Here is a 17,688-nt window from a genome sequence, read left to right as displayed (position 1 = left end):
CTCAGCTCCACCATAGCCACCATAGACAGATCCAGCACTTCTTTCAATACTTGAGTGGATGAGATAGGACTAGGCACGCCAGGCATAGGAGACAGCAACTGCACTTGCATAGGTTCAGGCTCGACAGGACGAGTTCTAGAGGCAGTAGCAGGACATGCGGTAGCAGCTTATGATCCAGCATCAGTTACTAGGCTTCATGCAGCATGTCCTTACTGCTATCGGGGCTGCTCCTCCACTGTCTACACCTCAAATCGGCCAGCCTGCCACCACTTTAGTGACTCTAGCTATATAGCCCAGTGGGTTTCAGAGTCAGGGACCACCAGCTACTCAGTTTGCTTCACCAACAGAGCAGGTGTCCTAGTGGTTTGCCTCACTAGTGATAGCTCAGGGTCCTCACTTCACTCCTATTGTTACGGGCTTCACTCTGCCTCAGAGCTCCTCAGTGCTAGTGACTAACACCCCAGTCTCTAGAAGTCTTGGTGGTACATTCAGTGAGCTTACAGGGTAGCCTACACCTCTAGAGCTATGAGTCCCTATCCCTACCATAGTTGCTCCTATTATCGGGACTACTGAGACGATCCCATTGTTTGTTGCATCGTCCTAGCTAGTTACTTCAGTTGTTTCAGTGATAGCGGCAGCAGCAGATGTGGCTCCACTTCCTATAGTGATACTTCTAGAGTCATAGGTTGCACCAGTTTCTGAGCAGACCTAGACCTCTTCACCTTCACTTTCAGCGACAGAGGGTCAGACCGCTCAGAGCTCAGGGTCAGAGGATGCTGCTGCTCAGTTCTAGATTTCTCATCGCACCTAAGCGCCTGACTCGTCTGCTCCTGTCCCGCCATCTGACCCTTAGGTTTTGGTGCTTGACGCAAAAGGGGGAGAGGGATTGAGTATGTTAGATCTAGGTGGAGTGGTACATCTAGGGGGAGCATGTGATTTGTTACTTTTTGTTTCTTATGTGTGATACTCTATGCATTCACGTTTACTTTCAAGCATTGCACTACATACATGTGATTGTGATACTTATGTGACATATGTGCTCTCTACTTTGATTTATATATATGTCATGTCACTTGGTTATGCTCATTTGCTTTGCTTCCACATTTTACTCCGATTCAAATGAGCTTTACTTTATGTACTCATGCTTAATTCATGTCTATTGAGTACAACTTGTTGGCTTGGGTCATATAAGCATGTATAACTCCTTTGCTCTTTTTGTCAAAAGCTTATATGAACCAAGCCTGTTGAAAACCTCACTCATCTATTTTACATACTTGAGGTTGTGTTGTCATCAATCACCAAAAGGGGGAGATTGAAAGCATCTAGGCCTCTAGTTGGGTTTCGGTGATTAATGACGACACGAGATTACTATGACTAACTTATGTTTTGTAGAGGCAATTTGAGTTAGATCATGGTAATGGCAATTGATTGAGCAATCATGGTTGTCATGCCCCTATCGATGGAAATCATTTTGGTTTTCAAAGGATGGACGACAAGGTTAAGGATGGACTAGTTCTAAGTGTTGTTTGGTGTTGAAGAGACACTTAGAGTAGTCTAGGACTTTATTTTTCATTTGGCTGTACTATTAAGGGGGGTATGGACTAGTAGCTTGACCTAGGTGAGTCTAGTGGGTTAGGTGTGGTGCATACTTGTCAAACCTAGCACTAGGTAGCTCAGGAGTAGCCCTAAGATCAATTGGAGTAAACTTCATTCACATAGGATTTTGAATTGGAAGTGAATGGAGGGTCAAATGACTGACCGAACACTGGTCTGGTTGTGACCAAACATTGAAGGGTGAGTCCGGTCAGTTCATTTGATCAATTGGAGTCATCTGGTTGCGACGGGGCGCTAAGTGAAAAGTGACTGGACGCTGGGTGCCTACGTTCGGTCAACTCCAGAGAGGGATTTTCTTGACCGGACGCGTCCGGTCAGTGCTAACCGGACGCTGAATAGCAAAGTGACCGGACTCTAGGTGCCAGCGTCTGGTCAATATCAGTAAGGTTCCAGAGCATTTTTCTTGATTGGACACGTCCGGTCAGTCCTGACCGGACGTAGGTCAGAGTCCGGTCAGAACTTAACGGCTCTTTCTGACACAGTGGCGGGGATAACTGGCCAGAGCGTCCGGTCACCCCGCAGAGTGATGACTCAGCCTCCAAACATTATGTTTTGAATGAGGGGGTATAAATACTTACTCCACTCATCCAAGGGAGGTCTCTTGACTATTTGTTCAGCTGAGAAACACCTTGAGAGTGCAGAAGAGAGCAAGAGCCTAGTGAGGTGATTGAGATTTGAGAATCCAAGATTAAGGTCCTCATTAGTGCAAGGAGAGTAGCAAGTGTGCATCCACCCTTCTCCTTAGGCTTGTCGTGGTCAAGTGAGAGTTTGTACTTGTTACTCTTGGTGATCGCCATCACCTAGATGGCTCGGTAGTGATTGGGAGTTTGGTGATCATCCGGTGGAGCTTATGGATGACCCAACTCAAGTTGTGAGCGGTTGTGGGCGATTCACCGCGACGGAGTGTCAAAGAATCAACCCGTAGAGAGCACTTGATCCTTACGCGGATCAAGGGGGAGCTACACCCTTGCGCGGGTGCTCCAACAAGGACTAGTGGGGAGTGGCGATTCTCCAATACCTCGGTAAAACATCGCCGTGTTCCTTTCCCTCACTTTACTTTAAGCTTTTACATTTGAGCAATTCATTTCATGTCTTTACATTCCTAGAATTGCCATGCTAGAGTAGGATTGGAACTTAGGGTGCAAAACTTTTGTGCGGTAGAAGAATAGAATCACATTCTAAGCACAAGGAGTGAAGTGTGCTAAGTGTAGGGTTTAATTATTGTAAAGAATTTAGAATTAGCCCAATTCACCCCCCCCCCCCTCTTGGGCATCTTGATCCTTTCATCTAGCGAGCCGAAGTGAATCGTATCGCTTGAGCCTACCATGTCGAAGATGGTGGAAAGATGGGCCATCCGATGACCAGAAGCGTGAACGCATGGCGTCCTTCCCACGGACGGCACCAACTGTCGGTGCAAAAAGTGACCAACAAGTAAATATTTATAGTTTTGCCGTGCATTTTGACCGGATGTGGCCTAGCACTCGATGACACATGATTTATACTGGTTCAGGCAACGTGCCCTACGTCCAGTTTTGGTCGGTCGGTGACTTTATTCCTGAGCCTAGGTACTCAAAGTTTGCTATGGGGTTACAAACAGGTATGGAATGAGAAGGGGTTGTTAAAGGCCCGGTTGGACTCTAAACCAAGTGGTTAAGAGTGACAGGTGCTCTAACGTGCGCTAAGTATTAGAGCGTATGCTCTGTGTAGCTGTTGAGATCTAGAGTCGTGGAGCTATTCGAATGCTCAGGTACTCTAGAGCCAGATCCAGAGAGAGAATCCAGCCGAAGAGAGTCTGAACAACCGTCCCTGTTGGGAGAGAGCGCATCCCCTTTTATAGGTGAAGGGGATGGTCTTACAAGTGATAGAGAGAGAGTATACGTGTGCTACCTAGTCTTGTTGCTCACGCCATCGGGTACGAGACGATTGTCGGCACCCATAATATTGTTTATGCCCAGATGCGTCTGGCAGGTTTTACCGTGTTAGCCTGGTATGGTAAATGTTGACGCCTACAATACTGTAAGACAAATATCGGCGCCCACAACACTGTTTGGGTTCTGACACGCCCGAAAGGTTGCATAGTACCCGTCTGGCTCGGCCTGGTCGAACTGTCCTGTAGGTGTGCAGGGTATGGCAGGGTACGGTCCTCGGTATTGCGGTTGACTTGAACGCCTTACCTTATCTGCTCCGCCTGATCCTTGGGTTCTCACCGAGCGAGCGTCCCCGGTCAGTCGTTCCTGGTCGGTTCCGACCGTGTCGGTCGGGGAAGAGTTGTAAGCAGATCTCCAGCGTATTCCCGGTCGGAAAAGGAGGTCGGAGTCGAACGATATCCCCTCCTTTGCCAGGCCTTCTGGTTGGAGATCGGATCGATCTCCTGGCCTGTCATTAGGTATCTGGGCCGGCCCGGGAGGCGCGCGTTGTTGCTACGCCGTCTGCTGGGCTGAGTTTTTGTTGGGAAGCGGGCACATTGGGGACCTCGGGTTTATGAACCCGACAGCTACATAGTTCACAGACACAATTGATCACAACATCTCATAGAAATTAAATGTTGCAACTAGTCTATGAAATAGTAAAATGAAAGTGTGCATTGAGAGAGTCAGTTTCATCCACAGTTATCAATACTGTCACGTCTTGAAAACAGTGGGACGAAAGTCCCCACTGAGACTGGCCTAAGAATGGGCATAATTTTGGCTCCAAAAGTAAATGCAAAGAGACGTGGATACTGTCGACACATACACACGTGCGTTGTACACTGTTTAGTCCGTGTTGAAATCCAAAGCATGCAACAGTGAAGTTTGCTGCCAAATCCGACATGTTTCTTGCTTATTCTTCCTACTAGGGTGGCCAAGTATTCCACCACACTTTCGGTTTACTACCCACGAGCAGTAAAGAATAAATCAAGTTAGTTTTACCGCTCCTTCCTTATGATCCAAGTAAAAAATAGGTTCTTTCCTGCAATACTATACTCAGGCATAGCATTTCGGCACACCAATTCGACAAAAGTGAATTGCACGTACACACTGCAGCTTAATCGATCTGCCCAGGGACAATCTCCCTAAAAAAAATCTTATCCCCTTTCAACGTTTAAGCCATATGACTGCCCTTCACCGTCGCAACCGACACGCATTTCGTTGACAAGCTGAAGCTAATGCACCACTGATCTCCTTTTTGTGGTGCAAATCTTGGATCATTTTGCTAACCAATAATCTCAACAGTAGCACTGCGAAATTTCAGAGACATGATTTGCACAAACTAAATCTTCGTTGGTGCATCATTTGGACTGATGCTGAGATAGATTGTGCCGAAAGCGGCTGAGCTTAAAGACGAGGACAAACTGTTGACGAAGCATGCAGCTGCATGGTTGCTCCTTGGCGCCTTCCTAATCGTCACAGGCAGCACAGGAGCATCAATCATTAGATTCAGAGCTCCATCACAAGCGACGGTTTCGGATACTGTGACGCACTGCACATAAGCTGAAATCTGAACTACTATTATAAAGGTGAATGATCAGCTTCAGTTTCTAACTGTTCAGCTCTATGAATGGCATGAAACCCCCAGACGCAATGCAACTGGTGCTTACTTTGGCCTTCAAAGTTGGATCAATTAATTGCACTACAAATCACAATTTACTCTGCAAGCTGCATTGCTCAAGCAAGACACCAACTGATTTACACTTCGTCTCTTATGCAGACGGTAATTGCTGAAGAAAGTTTTTCTCTCTGTTTTTTTTTTGGCAAATGTGTTTAAACTGCACGTCTTGACGTCTTGTGTACTGGATCAGTATGATAGGAGGGCTGCTAGATCTAGAGAATCTAGCTTCCTGCAGATGTGGACACTGCTCCTGCAACAGTGGAAACGTAATCAGATGCTCCTTTGAAAAACCAAACCTGAATAAAATTTCCTGGGCCCGTGCTTAAAATGTGTATCGTAATTGTGTGTAGCAATTAGGTATATAAGCTATACGTATGGTATATACTTATTTCCTACCTGGGGCCCTCCTTGACGCATACAGCAGAACACTGGACTGGACCCTCTACAATTTGTCTTCACTTGCCGACACTAATGAAGAAAATGAGGTGCAGACAAAATACATAGCTCACCTGTATATGGTCTTGAAATACAGAGCATGATCCTTGCTGTAAAGAAGAGAAATTCCACAGTAATGTTTCCCTCTAGATTACCATTCACCATGAATAGAGTTATAGACACAGGCAAACATGTGGCCTCAAGTGCTCACATTCACCATTTTATGCAGAGCCTTTGTCTAAGGTTGGGTATCTATTCAGTGGTCGACTAGTAGTCAAGCGTTTTCTTATTTTCTTCTGATTGATAAAAGTGAGCGTAAAATCGACTTGATTTTGGGTCCAACACCGTTAACTTCCGTGTCCGATATGGCAAGGGCATCTATGCCATCTCCAGCTGCAATCCTGTCGATGTGCACCAAGGCAGACACATTTTGAACGAAATAAAATAAGTGGCGTTAATACAAACATCAAAATAATAATGAAACAATTTATACATATTACCTTAAAATTTTCTTCTAATATTTGTAGACTCAAAATGTCATTGTTGATGGAACCAAAATAAATCTCATCTAGACATTAAATACTTAAAATGGGTATTTAACAACTTCAATTTTGAAAAAGGTTCTTTCAGCAAGCCACAACCATAGGCATAGCAAATAAGATATGAATCGATAAGCAATATAGAAATACTAGAATAGCAATCCTCTTCTTTGACAAACTAAAAAAATGTATAGCATATATTTATTTTTCTAGCAAAGTAAAATATATAACACTCAACTCGGAAGTTAGATCATTTAACTCAACATCAAATGAACCATCTAGAGAGAGTTTCTGCAAATTTAATCAACGGTCTTTCAGCTTAGTAGCACTCAACGACCTTAACATTGTTGAGCTCATTAAAAACCCAAATATATATTTTTGAGATTTGAGTTCTTTAAATACACTGCTTGACATATCAACGATAACAAAAAAAAGTAACAAAATTCAAAAGCTTACTTAGCAGATGCAGAATATCTTTGGCAGTGATCACACATGAAAAGCAAACCCTTCATCTCTAAAGGTGTCAAGGTAATTTATTATACCTTTTATTCGTTATAAGGTAGACTCAACGCACACACTGATGGTGATTGCAACTTCTTTCTCACTGTTCTTTCAGGAAATAAAATGTATATCAAATAACCATAACAAGTATAAACTCAAATATGTCAAGCACACTTCAAAAAAAATTTGGGATCATTCATATCCTTGAGTTTGATATCACTATCTTCACTTAACCAAGGGAGAGGTGACTTTAGTTGAGGAGCTTGATATCTAGTTGTTTTGACACTTTTGATCCGACTCTCCTTATGACAAATCCTTGTCATAGGTACCCTCATGAGCTTATGGAAATCTACATGGTCTCATAGTTGTAAGTAACTCTTGGCATAATTACTTTTCATTGTCGTGTACTTTTAAGAACTAGTGCATGTTACAATTAATTCAAGTACCTGGATGCACATATTGAGGGGGAGCTTATCTTATGTCTTGAGACTAATTAACCATTCTTTGAAGCTTTTTGTGATTACTAGTCTCACAATAAAGTGAGAAGCTGCTTTCCAATTAATATTATTAATTATTAGATTGTAAAAAGCGTAGTCCTTGGTGGAAAGACAAAATACAAATGTGGTTGGTATCAATTCATACTTCGACAACAAGCAAGATTAGCTTCCTTTGCAGACTTCAAACCAAGAAACAAAAGATGTAAATTGTCTACGTCCATCCGAATGTGTGAAGAGTTGGTTTGAAGTATTCAAAGTCTTGGCTCGCATATGAAGATATAAGATAGTGTCAAGAAACCAAGTGGATGAATCAAGCTCAAGTTAAATAGAGTCAATAACAGTCATTCATATTCTAAAGTAACCACTCAAAAAAGTAATTATGTGGTAATTACCATGACAATATTATTGTTTCATGGGAACCATCGTTCCATATTTAGCACAAAAATATTTCTCGTCCACTTGAAATTATCGAGAAAAGAATTATTTCTAGCTATGGAGAAAAGTGTTATATATCATAAAATTGCTATATCTTCTTCAATTGAAAAGGTTTTCTAGATTTGATACTTAATAAATATAAAAAAATGTTCCATTTGCTTATTTACAATGCACTAGTAAATATCATTTTTGTTTATTTTATTTAAACCAATGTATCACTAGACATTGGCACATTTGGCAGTGCCCTACGAAGATAATAAACACAAAATCAAGAAGAATAGAAAATAAAAAAAGTAGATCATGCCAAAAATGGGAAAACATTAAAAAGAGATAAGAGATAAGAAATAAGAAAAGAGAAGTTTCCCAAAAAAAAAAAAACCCCGAGAAAATCGGCCCAGGACAAGGCCCCTGCGGGTGCGCTCCCCCTGGGCCGAGCCCGAACCCTCCGGACTGCGCTACCGCCGTCCGCCGCATGCCCGTCCCGCATCCGTTCACCCCGTCCCCCCTCGTGCTCTCGCTCGCTCGCTGCGACGACTGGGTGGGCTACCGCCGCCGCCGCCGACGTCGACGCCCTACGCCAGGTCCCGAGGCCTTCGTCTTCGTTAGTCTCTTCGCCGGCGACGAGCACCCACCAGGTATTCCTACCCTTCTCTTCCCTTCCTGCTGCTGTGTGAAACGGAGCACCCAAACCCTAACTTAAATCTATTTGTGTATTCGATGCCTGCTAACTTCGAACTTTTTGCAAAAAATATCATGTGTACGATGTCCCTTTAGGCTTCGTTTGCAAAGTTAGGGGTACAATAGAATCCACAGGAGAATCAATCCAGAGGGGGATTGGGTGATCCCTCTCCCATCACTCAATCGCCTCCTTGCCTGGTAGGACCTAATCCATTTTGTTTGATTGCCAATTGGGGATAGGCTTCGATTGATATGGATTTGCATCATTGCATGTATCTCAGTATTAGCATCATTGCATGTATCTCAGTAATACACTAGTCATTGTGTCTAGTTAGGCCCAACACTCAGCAACTTGGTCAATATACCAAGCTTACTCTCTTAGAAGAATAATTATACAAGTAGAAATAGGCAACACGGCAACTCAAATAATCAGTCGACTAAGACTGACATTGTGAAGCTGAGAGGTGGGCTATGAAGTGGCAGTGTTTGCACTCTGAGAAACTGAGAGCACAAATGAATCAATAAAAAGTGGTCACAGTGGCTAAGGAACTCTGAACTGGAAAAACAAAGATAGATAAAGCATTTGTTTGAGTAAAAATAATGATGACTGAAAACTTCATGATTTGCATTTTGCAAAGAGACGCCACTATTGAGATACTAACAATAAAGGATTTCAAGAACATTTTGGGGCCTAAGCAAAATTAAATCAGTGCTCCTCTAAAAGAAAAATAAATTGGTGCTATATCAGTACATAACAAAAGAATGCTGGACAAAAACATGTTTTTTGCTTGTACTCGGAAAATTGAAAAACAAGGTTTTGCTTGACCACTGAACATATATGCATAAATAGCTGTGTTAAGTTCTTCCAGCATACTGTCCACAGAAAATTTCAGCTAAAATTGAGAATTACTAAATTACTAAAACTCTGTGAAAGTATCAATTTAGCACTAGCCACTAGGATATTTAATCCAAATAAAATGGACTGAATATCAAAGAGAAAAACCTCAGAATAATCTGATCACCATACATTTAGAAAATAGTATACTAGCACAGCATGAAAGCATGTACTCGAAAAAACTGCATAAATAGAGTAATGGCTTTCACAAATTAGCAGAGCAAGATCTTCTCAGTCACTCAGATAGGTTAACGGAGAACAAATTAGAGTAGCAGTAAGCCAGTAACAACCAGATAAAATAATATAGTGCATACCAGTGATACTGATATAATACTATATTCTGCAGTTAAGTATGGCCAGAGACAAGTGAAAACAATTGAAGCTAGTACCTCTGTTCTGGTTTTGTCATAAATGTTGATAATCTTCTAATAAACTTGGTCAAGCATAAGACATTTCACTTAAGATAAAACCAAAACGTCATTCTTTGCAGGGTGGAGGTAGTATTAATATACTTTGAAAATTCAAATCTGTGAGTTAGCGCTTTCAGTGGAAACATAAAATTAATTTAAGCTACTAATTTGCAAGCAAAACTGAGTAAGTGCTAAACTAGATTCAGATCCCAGCATATTGTAGGCTTGAAATACTGCCGTAGGCTTGAAATACTGCCATATACTTTCAAGAATTGCAGTGGTAATTAAGAAAATCACTAGCCAAAATTGATTACAAACTGCAATCACTGAACCATATATTTTACATTTTAGAATGAACTATACCATGTGAATTTTGGCACACAACCAAGTACCTCCTAGGCCTGTCTCGTTTTCAAATTGCAAGCACAAATAAAATATATGCACCTCGGGTTGTGACACTAGCCACCTTATCATAGATGTACATAGAGGAATATTAATAATTTTAGTATTATATGATATATGATTATATTTGTCAATCCAATCGCTTAATATTAATCAGTACTACACTTCATATTTATCAGTGCTACTGTATTAGAAGCTTGGAAGACCAAAAACTGAGCCATTTTAATCCACTGACATTGGTTTCTCTTTCTTCTGAAAGTTCTATTGCTGAAACGGCAAAACATTTTTATGGTTTGGAAAAAAAGGTTTTTAATACTACCAGAGAACCAATTTTATCACGATGATGGGAACTGTACAAAATTGACCCAAAAAAATCTAGTAATCTATCCCCAACGAAAATAGTACTTGTAAAGAGGCACTAGGACAAGGCTGGTTTTTGCCTCTCCTGGCTGGAGGTGTCCCAAACATCATGCTTGTTCAGGTTGGAAGCTGGAAGCATATGAGACATGGCATCCCAGTGCAGCCTTGTGCATTCTCCATGGATCTATGACAGGAGCAAGCGATTCACCATGTAAAACCCTAGCACAGAGGGAGGAGAGGGAGAGGGAAGAGGTGGAAGGGAGGAGTGGATTGGACTAGAACAAATCCAACCCACGACGTTGCCAAGTGCTCTTTTAGCCCAAGACACAGTTTCCTCCCCGGCATGGGTTTTCCTCCCCGCATGATGTGGATCTTGCCCCCGAACCACGTCGTTCCATAGGCTTCCAAACAAGGCCTACAGGGTCCACCCTTGTGACTTGCCATGGGAACTTGAGCATGCTCATAGTGAAGGTTAGTGGGTGGGACATAGCCACATAGGATTCAATTTTAGTCTGGTTTTGGTGTTTTGCTGTGGACAGAAAGAAGATTAGAGGTTTGTGGTGTTTGTTGGAGTATCGAAGGTGGTGATTTTGTAGCGTGGTGTTGCAGTTTGGTTGGAACTTGGAGTTTAGAGGGAAGATTTGGTGATGAGCAGCCGCAGCCCGCCGCCGAAGGATCGCAGGATGCGTACCGAACGCACCTCATACCGTGACGCACCATATCGGAGGGACAGCCGCCATGGTCCAAGCAGGTTTGAGCTAATCTAAGTCAAACAGGACGAGTGTTTGGCATTGTTCTTCCAAACATCACTGCTTCCTCTCGTTATCATGTATATATTTGGCTAAATGCTTTGTGAATGGGGTCGTGCACAAGGTTTAAGTTCGTGGGTGGTAGAATAACCATAATTGTTTATTTGATTTAGATGTAACTTTTTCTTATTTGTATCCCAATGTAATCACTTGTGCATGTATGTAGCATAAATAAGGGCACTTGATATTGGTTAATGATAGCACTAATCTATCTGAAAGTCTAGTAAAACAATGTAATATAGTATGGTAAAGTGATTTGGGATTGAATTTTTTTGGATGAATTCATGTTGTGGCATGGTTTTAGGAGAAAGCCTTTGTGTGGGATTGTAACTAGACATGGGTCATGACAAGAATGGTGAAATTACTAAACAATTTATGCGAATGGAACTTTAATATATTATTATTCAGACATTTGGAAGGTTATGTATCCTTTAGTTATTTCCCTTTCCATTGTGCAGGTTTCGTAATGATTTGTGCAACAATTGTAAGCGTCCTGGGCATTTTGCTAGAGAGTGTCCTAGTGTGGCTGTCTGCCATACCTGCGGGCTTCCTGGGTAATAACTTTGTGTTATTCTGCTTGCACAGATTCATGCTCTTATATGTTATTAGTTTTAATATTTTAATCATTCATTCAAGTGCACTTTGCTTGCATTGCCCACCATACTTTTAATCATTGTGGCACAACCATTCTAGCGATACCTTACGTAGAATTACCCTGCTCTTTTGAATTCTTTCATGATTTGCGGTGGAGCTATGTTTAACCATTATTGGGCATTTTATGCATCCTCAGTAGTGTGGACATGGGGTTCATGTCTCCCTAGGAGCATAAACTCCATGTTCTGGCTTATGTTATTGTTTTGATGTTCATGTCATCCTGAATGTCACTTCTAGCATCATTTGTATAGTGAAGTTTAATCCATATATGCAAGCAACACTTTATTGTTTTAGATTAAGGATTTGATTTGATTTTTATGATATTTTAGTTGGTTAATAATTACAAAGGCCTTGAAGCTTAACTGTAAGGCGTCGTAGTTCCATGTGAATATGTGATTTGGAAAGCTGCACTATGGCTATGTATCACTTGAGCTGATATCGCTTTTTTCATACTTAAATTCGTTTTAATGTTGCAGGCACATTGCAGCTGAATGTTCTTCCAAAGGTATTTGCTGGAACTGCAAAGAGCCTGGCCACATGGCTAACAGCTGCCCAAATGAAGGGATATGCCGTAACTGTGGCAAGTCCGGCCATATTGCAAAAGACTGCACTGCTCCACCAGTGCCGCCAGGAGAAGTGATCCTTTGCAGCAACTGCTACAAACCAGGGCATTTTCGTGAGGAATGCACCAATGAGAAGGCCTGCAACAATTGCCGGCAGAGTGGCCATATTGCCCGTAACTGCACCAATGATCCTGTTTGCAACCTGTGCAATGTTGCTGGCCATCTGGCTCGTCAGTGCCCCAAGTCTGATACATTGGGTGAGAGGGGTGGGCCTCCTCCCTTCCGCGGTGTTGGTGCTCCCTTCCGTGGTGTTGGCGTTCCCTTCCGCAGTGGCTTCAGTGACGTGATCTGCCGGGCCTGCAACCAGATTGGCCATATGAGTCGTGACTGCATGGCTGGCGCCTTCATGATCTGTCACAATTGTGGTGGCCGAGGCCACATGGCTTATGAGTGTCCCTCTGTGAATCTCATGGACCGGTTCCCCCCTCGCCGTTTCTGAAGGACGTCTAAGGGCTGTTCAGATGACTCTTATTTTCAGCCCAGTGTGTTAAGAACACTTACTTTTGTCTGCTTTATTTCTAAACCGTAATGGATTCTAGATATTTCAGATTCATAACTCGTCAGCACTATTTGTAATCCTGGATTTGCTACTTGACTCCGATGTTCTGTCGATGATGATGTTTGGAGACGGGGATACTTGTCCTTATGAACTCAAATTCATGCTGTGAGATTTTAATATTATTCGAACTGGAACATCACAACATGCGCTGCTGGTTGCGCCCGGGTTAAAAAAAGATTCTTGTAACTTTGCCTTTCGATGTGCTGGAGCTCCCTGTGCAAATTATGGGAGTTGCTATATTTTTAGGTGCTTGAATTATTATGCAACAATTTTTTTAAACAACTAGTATAATTAAAAGAGCAATATATAAGAGATAATGTATAGTTTTTTGTCAAACAACAATGACAAAATTACGTGTTGCCTAGACCATAAGGCAAATTCTTGTCAAGCAAGGGAGTCTGTCTGTGTCGCACTGTTGCCTAAACAACAATTGGAGAGTTGCCTAAACAACATTCAGGCCAACATGAGAGTGACCTAAACAACAATCTGGCCAACAATGGCAGAGTTGTAAAACATATCCCGGTGCACCCGGGTAACTGTAAATTTCTTGTTTCTGAAAAGTTGAATGAAAGTTTCTTTACCTTGTAATGTAATTTTTTTGACTTGTCGTGGTACGGTAAAGGTTGTGTTTGAGTACCTAGTTAAAAACTTAAAAACAATAGAATGGTACACTTAAAAACTATACAGCAATTGATCTAATTTAATCAAAGCATGGAGCAAACTCGATGAACGGCTACTCTGGGAGTTGCGTTGTTATTCGTCAGCATACAAGTTCCATAGAATTTCACAAACACTGGGAAAAAGAAGGCAGAACAACTGAAAGCGAAATCAGAACACACGCGACCAGCCCAACTCAGTATATCTCCCATTTCGAAATGCCACAGTGAAGTGGATGGTCATAGAAACACTCGAGATGCACTGTATCTTGCAATCTAATCCAATTTCACATAGCTGAGTCCGCTGCCATCTCCTTTCTCACCATCAATTTGCCCCAGATCCTTCAGCTACATCGAGGGGAGGACAATAAAAAAATCAGCTACTTCATCAACTCAATAACTAATATTGGGAACATCTGGGAACTCCTAGTTATTTCTAAACTAGAGTGGAAAAATGTTTGAAAACACAGTCAACAGTAAAAAAAACCTTCGCTAGGTACGCTTTGTGGAATCTGTAACCCTGAAAGAACAAAGAGCTCAAGATTAGAACTGATACTTCCATCACTTCTTAGTATCACCTTTCAAACTGTGTGTAAAGGAGAAACTTACTCTATCAGTCCCATATAAGTAATCACAGTAAGTGAAAACAGAAGCAAAATTGCTTTGGCTCTGGCCTCCTACATAATGATGATAGTCATGGTATTCTGCTCCTCCATAGAATGGAATATACTTTGTCGGGGTGAATGGGAAATCAAAGCTGCAAAATGACAAACCAAGTTATGTTTTTCCCCTTATAGAAGCTGCACAAAAACAAAGTAGCTATCATGGACAGTTTCATTGATCACAACGAAATATAACAAGCAGTACCTAGCACAGAACAGGACAAAGGTAAGTCCTAGCTGGGATGGTGAAATGTATAATATTAAACAAAGCATAACTGGATTGTATCAAAAGGTTGGGCAAACAAAAAAAACCAATGTGATATGCGTGATATCAGTAGAATTTCAGTCCCCCAACAAGTAATTCTGGTGACACCGTGACATGATAGTTAACTTCAGTCGTATAGAAAGGTTGGGCAAACAAAAATGACCAATGTGATATGTATGGTATCGGTAGATCTCAGTTCTATCATATCACAAGCCAACAGGACAACAGTTCATTCTGGTGGCATGGTAGTTAACTTCAATCATATATAGTGGACTAGGATTTTTTATCATCTCCACCTAAAAGTAGTCACAAGAAATGTACCAATACAACATGACACTATGAAGAGTAACTAGTGTGCACTTTTTATCAAAAAGAAAAACATAAATACTGTGTGTTGAAATTTGAAAGGTCATAGTACTCCAGCTAATGGCATAAGTTGAGACTAGAGACAATACTGACTGTGAGTAGAAACATCCAAGATAACAAAAATAACTTCCTATCCACTAAGATATAAATCAAGAAGGATAATTGCTCCAACAATGACCCACTTTGATAGTGAGTAATACAAGTGCAACTGCAGCAAAGTATTGAATCAGTAAATCCTGAATTTTTCAAGCTGCAAGTAAGCATATTACACTTCTCTTCCAGCAGGAGTTAATTCCATTCATACTTCATAGCGAGCATAAACGTTGTTATTTAGATTTTGCAAAGCTTTGTAGTAGAATCATTTCAAACATTCCTTTACGGATTGATAGGCTGTATCCATTTTGTTAGTAGAGCAAAACTGCAGGTAACAAAAGTTTAATTCAAATCTGCCATGCCTAACCTTAGGCATCCACAGTTAGTAGGCAGTGTTTTATTCCTCCACAATTTAGGCTGGCTAACTTCTTAGCATCCCCACCCACATCTACTCAGGTTTCTTGCCTAACTATGCCTAAGCTTAGGTGATTATTTTTCTTGGCAGAAAAGTTCTAGATACTCTATCAGCCCGGCTTATCAGCCATGATACAGTGTTTTTCTCTCACAACAAAACAGCATCATCTGGCTTATCAGCCGCAGAAACCATCAGCCGAACAGCTTGTAGGTTAGCCACCATAGTCAAGAATGTGCAACAACATTGTAATTTAGGAAATTTCAACTACAGCTTCAAAATTGTTAAGTGTATTTTTGTTCCTATTACCATAGAGCAGCAGCCAATGCTAATCCATGCTGTACATTTTCTTCATTACCAGGGAATACCCCAAAGAAATATCGACTAAAAAACCTTCAACTATAAACAGCTGGCTAAGAACTCTCAGGCAATTCTATCAGTTATGCACATATCAACATCAGTTCAATTCAGCTTCCAATCAATGAAAAACTCCTGGCGAGAAACTCCATTCACTCAGGTCATTGTCACTGCTGTGCACACCACAGTAACCCAGAAACTCCACCCACAAACTACATCCATCACTAGCAACAAAGACTAACCCATGTGGAAGCAATACAATGTTGCACAATAATTAATAATAATTACAAAAGCATGTTAAATCAATTCAATTATTGTACGTAGAGTGTTCCATAGATGGGAAACATACAACAGAAAGTCCTTACCCACTATGTGTCTCGATAGCCTCCACCTGACGGAGTACAATCCAGAGCCACAATGTGATCATGTGGCCCGGAGCAATGGCTGGCCCGACGAAGGAGGGGATGCCTAGTATCAGCACCTCAGCCCAGTGTGCATATGGAGCTGCGAATCCGATTGGCGCGGTGAACTCATGGTGGACGCGGTGGATCTTCTGGTACCCCCACTCCCCGTGGAGAAGCCTGTGGATCCAGTAATTGAGGTAGTCCTCAACAAGGAAGTACACCAGCAGCTGTGCTGCCATCTCCCCCAGGGACGGCAAAGGCAACTTCGTGTGAATTCCCACCAACTGATTTGATTCAAAGAAAAATCATTATTTTGTATATGAGAATACAATTTTAGCATGATGAAAGAAATGCAGGGAAGGAAATTTCTTGTGCTTTACAAGAGTAGGCGAACTCAGTGGAATCTTCTAGATAGGACGCATCTAAGAAGGGTTCTTGGAGCAGAACCCAGATCAGGAAGTCCTCACTCAAAGGGGAGGAAAACATGCAGAATGTAATTGGAATTCTTTCTTGTATCTAAGAACAGATCGATCAAGGGGGCACAAGAACAGTATGTAAACGCGATCTCTTGTACTGAATCCGGCCCCAAGAGGCCGTAATCTCATGAACTAACCAGGCGCATTGCGCGGAATCACCGACCGAGAGAGCACAGAAGGATGTAAGGGAACCGACCGACCTTGACCATCGGGAAGGAGACGAGCTGGAGCGGGCCGATGACGAGGAAGAAGATGCGGAGGACGTCCTTGTAGCAGCGGACGAACTCGGCCCTGGAGAGGCGCACCCGCGGCTGCAGCTTGTACGGCGAGACCGCGGCCGGGGCCCGGAGCTCGAGGAGCGCGACGGGGAGCGGGGCCACCGTGAAGACGACGAAGAGGAAGAGGATGTTGCAGCAGTAGAGGTGGTAGTCGGACACCCCCGCGGTGTAGCGGAACCACAGCGCCTCGGCGGGCGTCATGGCCCGGCCCAGCGCCGCCTCCGCCTCCTCCGCCGTCGCGTAGGGCAGCATCTCCGGCGATCCGAGTGGCCCCGCCCAGCCGTTCCACGCCGCCCCGGGGACCTACCCGCAATTCCCAAGAAATCAGAGGGGGTGAATGGGTAGCGCGCTGCTCCCGCCGCTCGCCGGCGCCTTCCCCTGTTCTCTGGACGTGGAGGAGAGACGACAGACGAGGGACGAGTGGTGAGTGGGCCGGCGGAGAGAGCGAGCTCCCCACAGTTTATGCGTGCCAGCTTCAGTCTCTGCGGTGTGGGTCCGGGTGAGGCCCGTCCGCGGTGCGGGCTTTGGCGTGGTGTGACACGAACCGTTGCATGGATCTCGCGCCTCACGTGGGGCGGTGGGGCGCGCGTGCCTGGCGGGCTGGATCCCGTTGGGCGTTTGCAAGTTGGAACGCTGTTCTGGGCCTTTGGGGCGTGTCTGTCCTGTGACTCTGAGGTGAGGCTTGAGGCACGTGTCCAGAGATTGAAGCGTATGTGTAAT

The 17,688-nt window shown here is 42.9% G+C and overlaps 2 protein-coding genes across 2 annotated transcripts; one reads left to right on the top strand and one right to left on the bottom strand.

The window, feature by feature from the left end:
* The first annotated feature begins 8,045 nt into the window (after positions 1–8,045).
* On the top strand, positions 8,046–13,086 carry LOC136541258 (zinc finger protein GIS2-like). The gene is made up of 4 exons (XM_066533066.1): positions 8,046–8,244; positions 10,964–11,105; positions 11,622–11,717; positions 12,294–13,086. Exons 2-4 carry the CDS (start codon positions 11,002–11,004, stop codon positions 12,877–12,879), a joined length of 786 nt encoding a protein of 261 aa, XP_066389163.1. The 5' UTR covers positions 8,046–8,244; positions 10,964–11,001; the 3' UTR covers positions 12,880–13,086.
* Positions 13,087–13,679: 593 nt separating this feature from the next.
* LOC136493477 (very-long-chain aldehyde decarbonylase GL1-10) lies at positions 13,680–17,413 on the bottom strand. The gene is made up of 5 exons (XM_066489567.1): positions 16,891–17,413; positions 16,176–16,498; positions 14,265–14,412; positions 14,143–14,175; positions 13,680–14,003 (listed from the first exon to the last, which is right to left on the bottom strand). Exons 1-5 carry the CDS (start codon positions 17,218–17,220, stop codon positions 13,932–13,934), a joined length of 906 nt encoding a protein of 301 aa, XP_066345664.1. The 5' UTR covers positions 17,221–17,413; the 3' UTR covers positions 13,680–13,931.
* Positions 17,414–17,688: the final 275 nt, after the last annotated feature.

Source organism: Miscanthus floridulus, chromosome 1, assembly GCF_019320115.1.
Source record: "Miscanthus floridulus cultivar M001 chromosome 1, ASM1932011v1, whole genome shotgun sequence".
NCBI lineage: Eukaryota > Viridiplantae > Streptophyta > Magnoliopsida > Poales > Poaceae > Miscanthus > Miscanthus floridulus.
The sequence above is the reverse complement of the archived record's forward strand: the minus strand, read 5'-3'. Positions and strand labels throughout refer to the sequence as shown.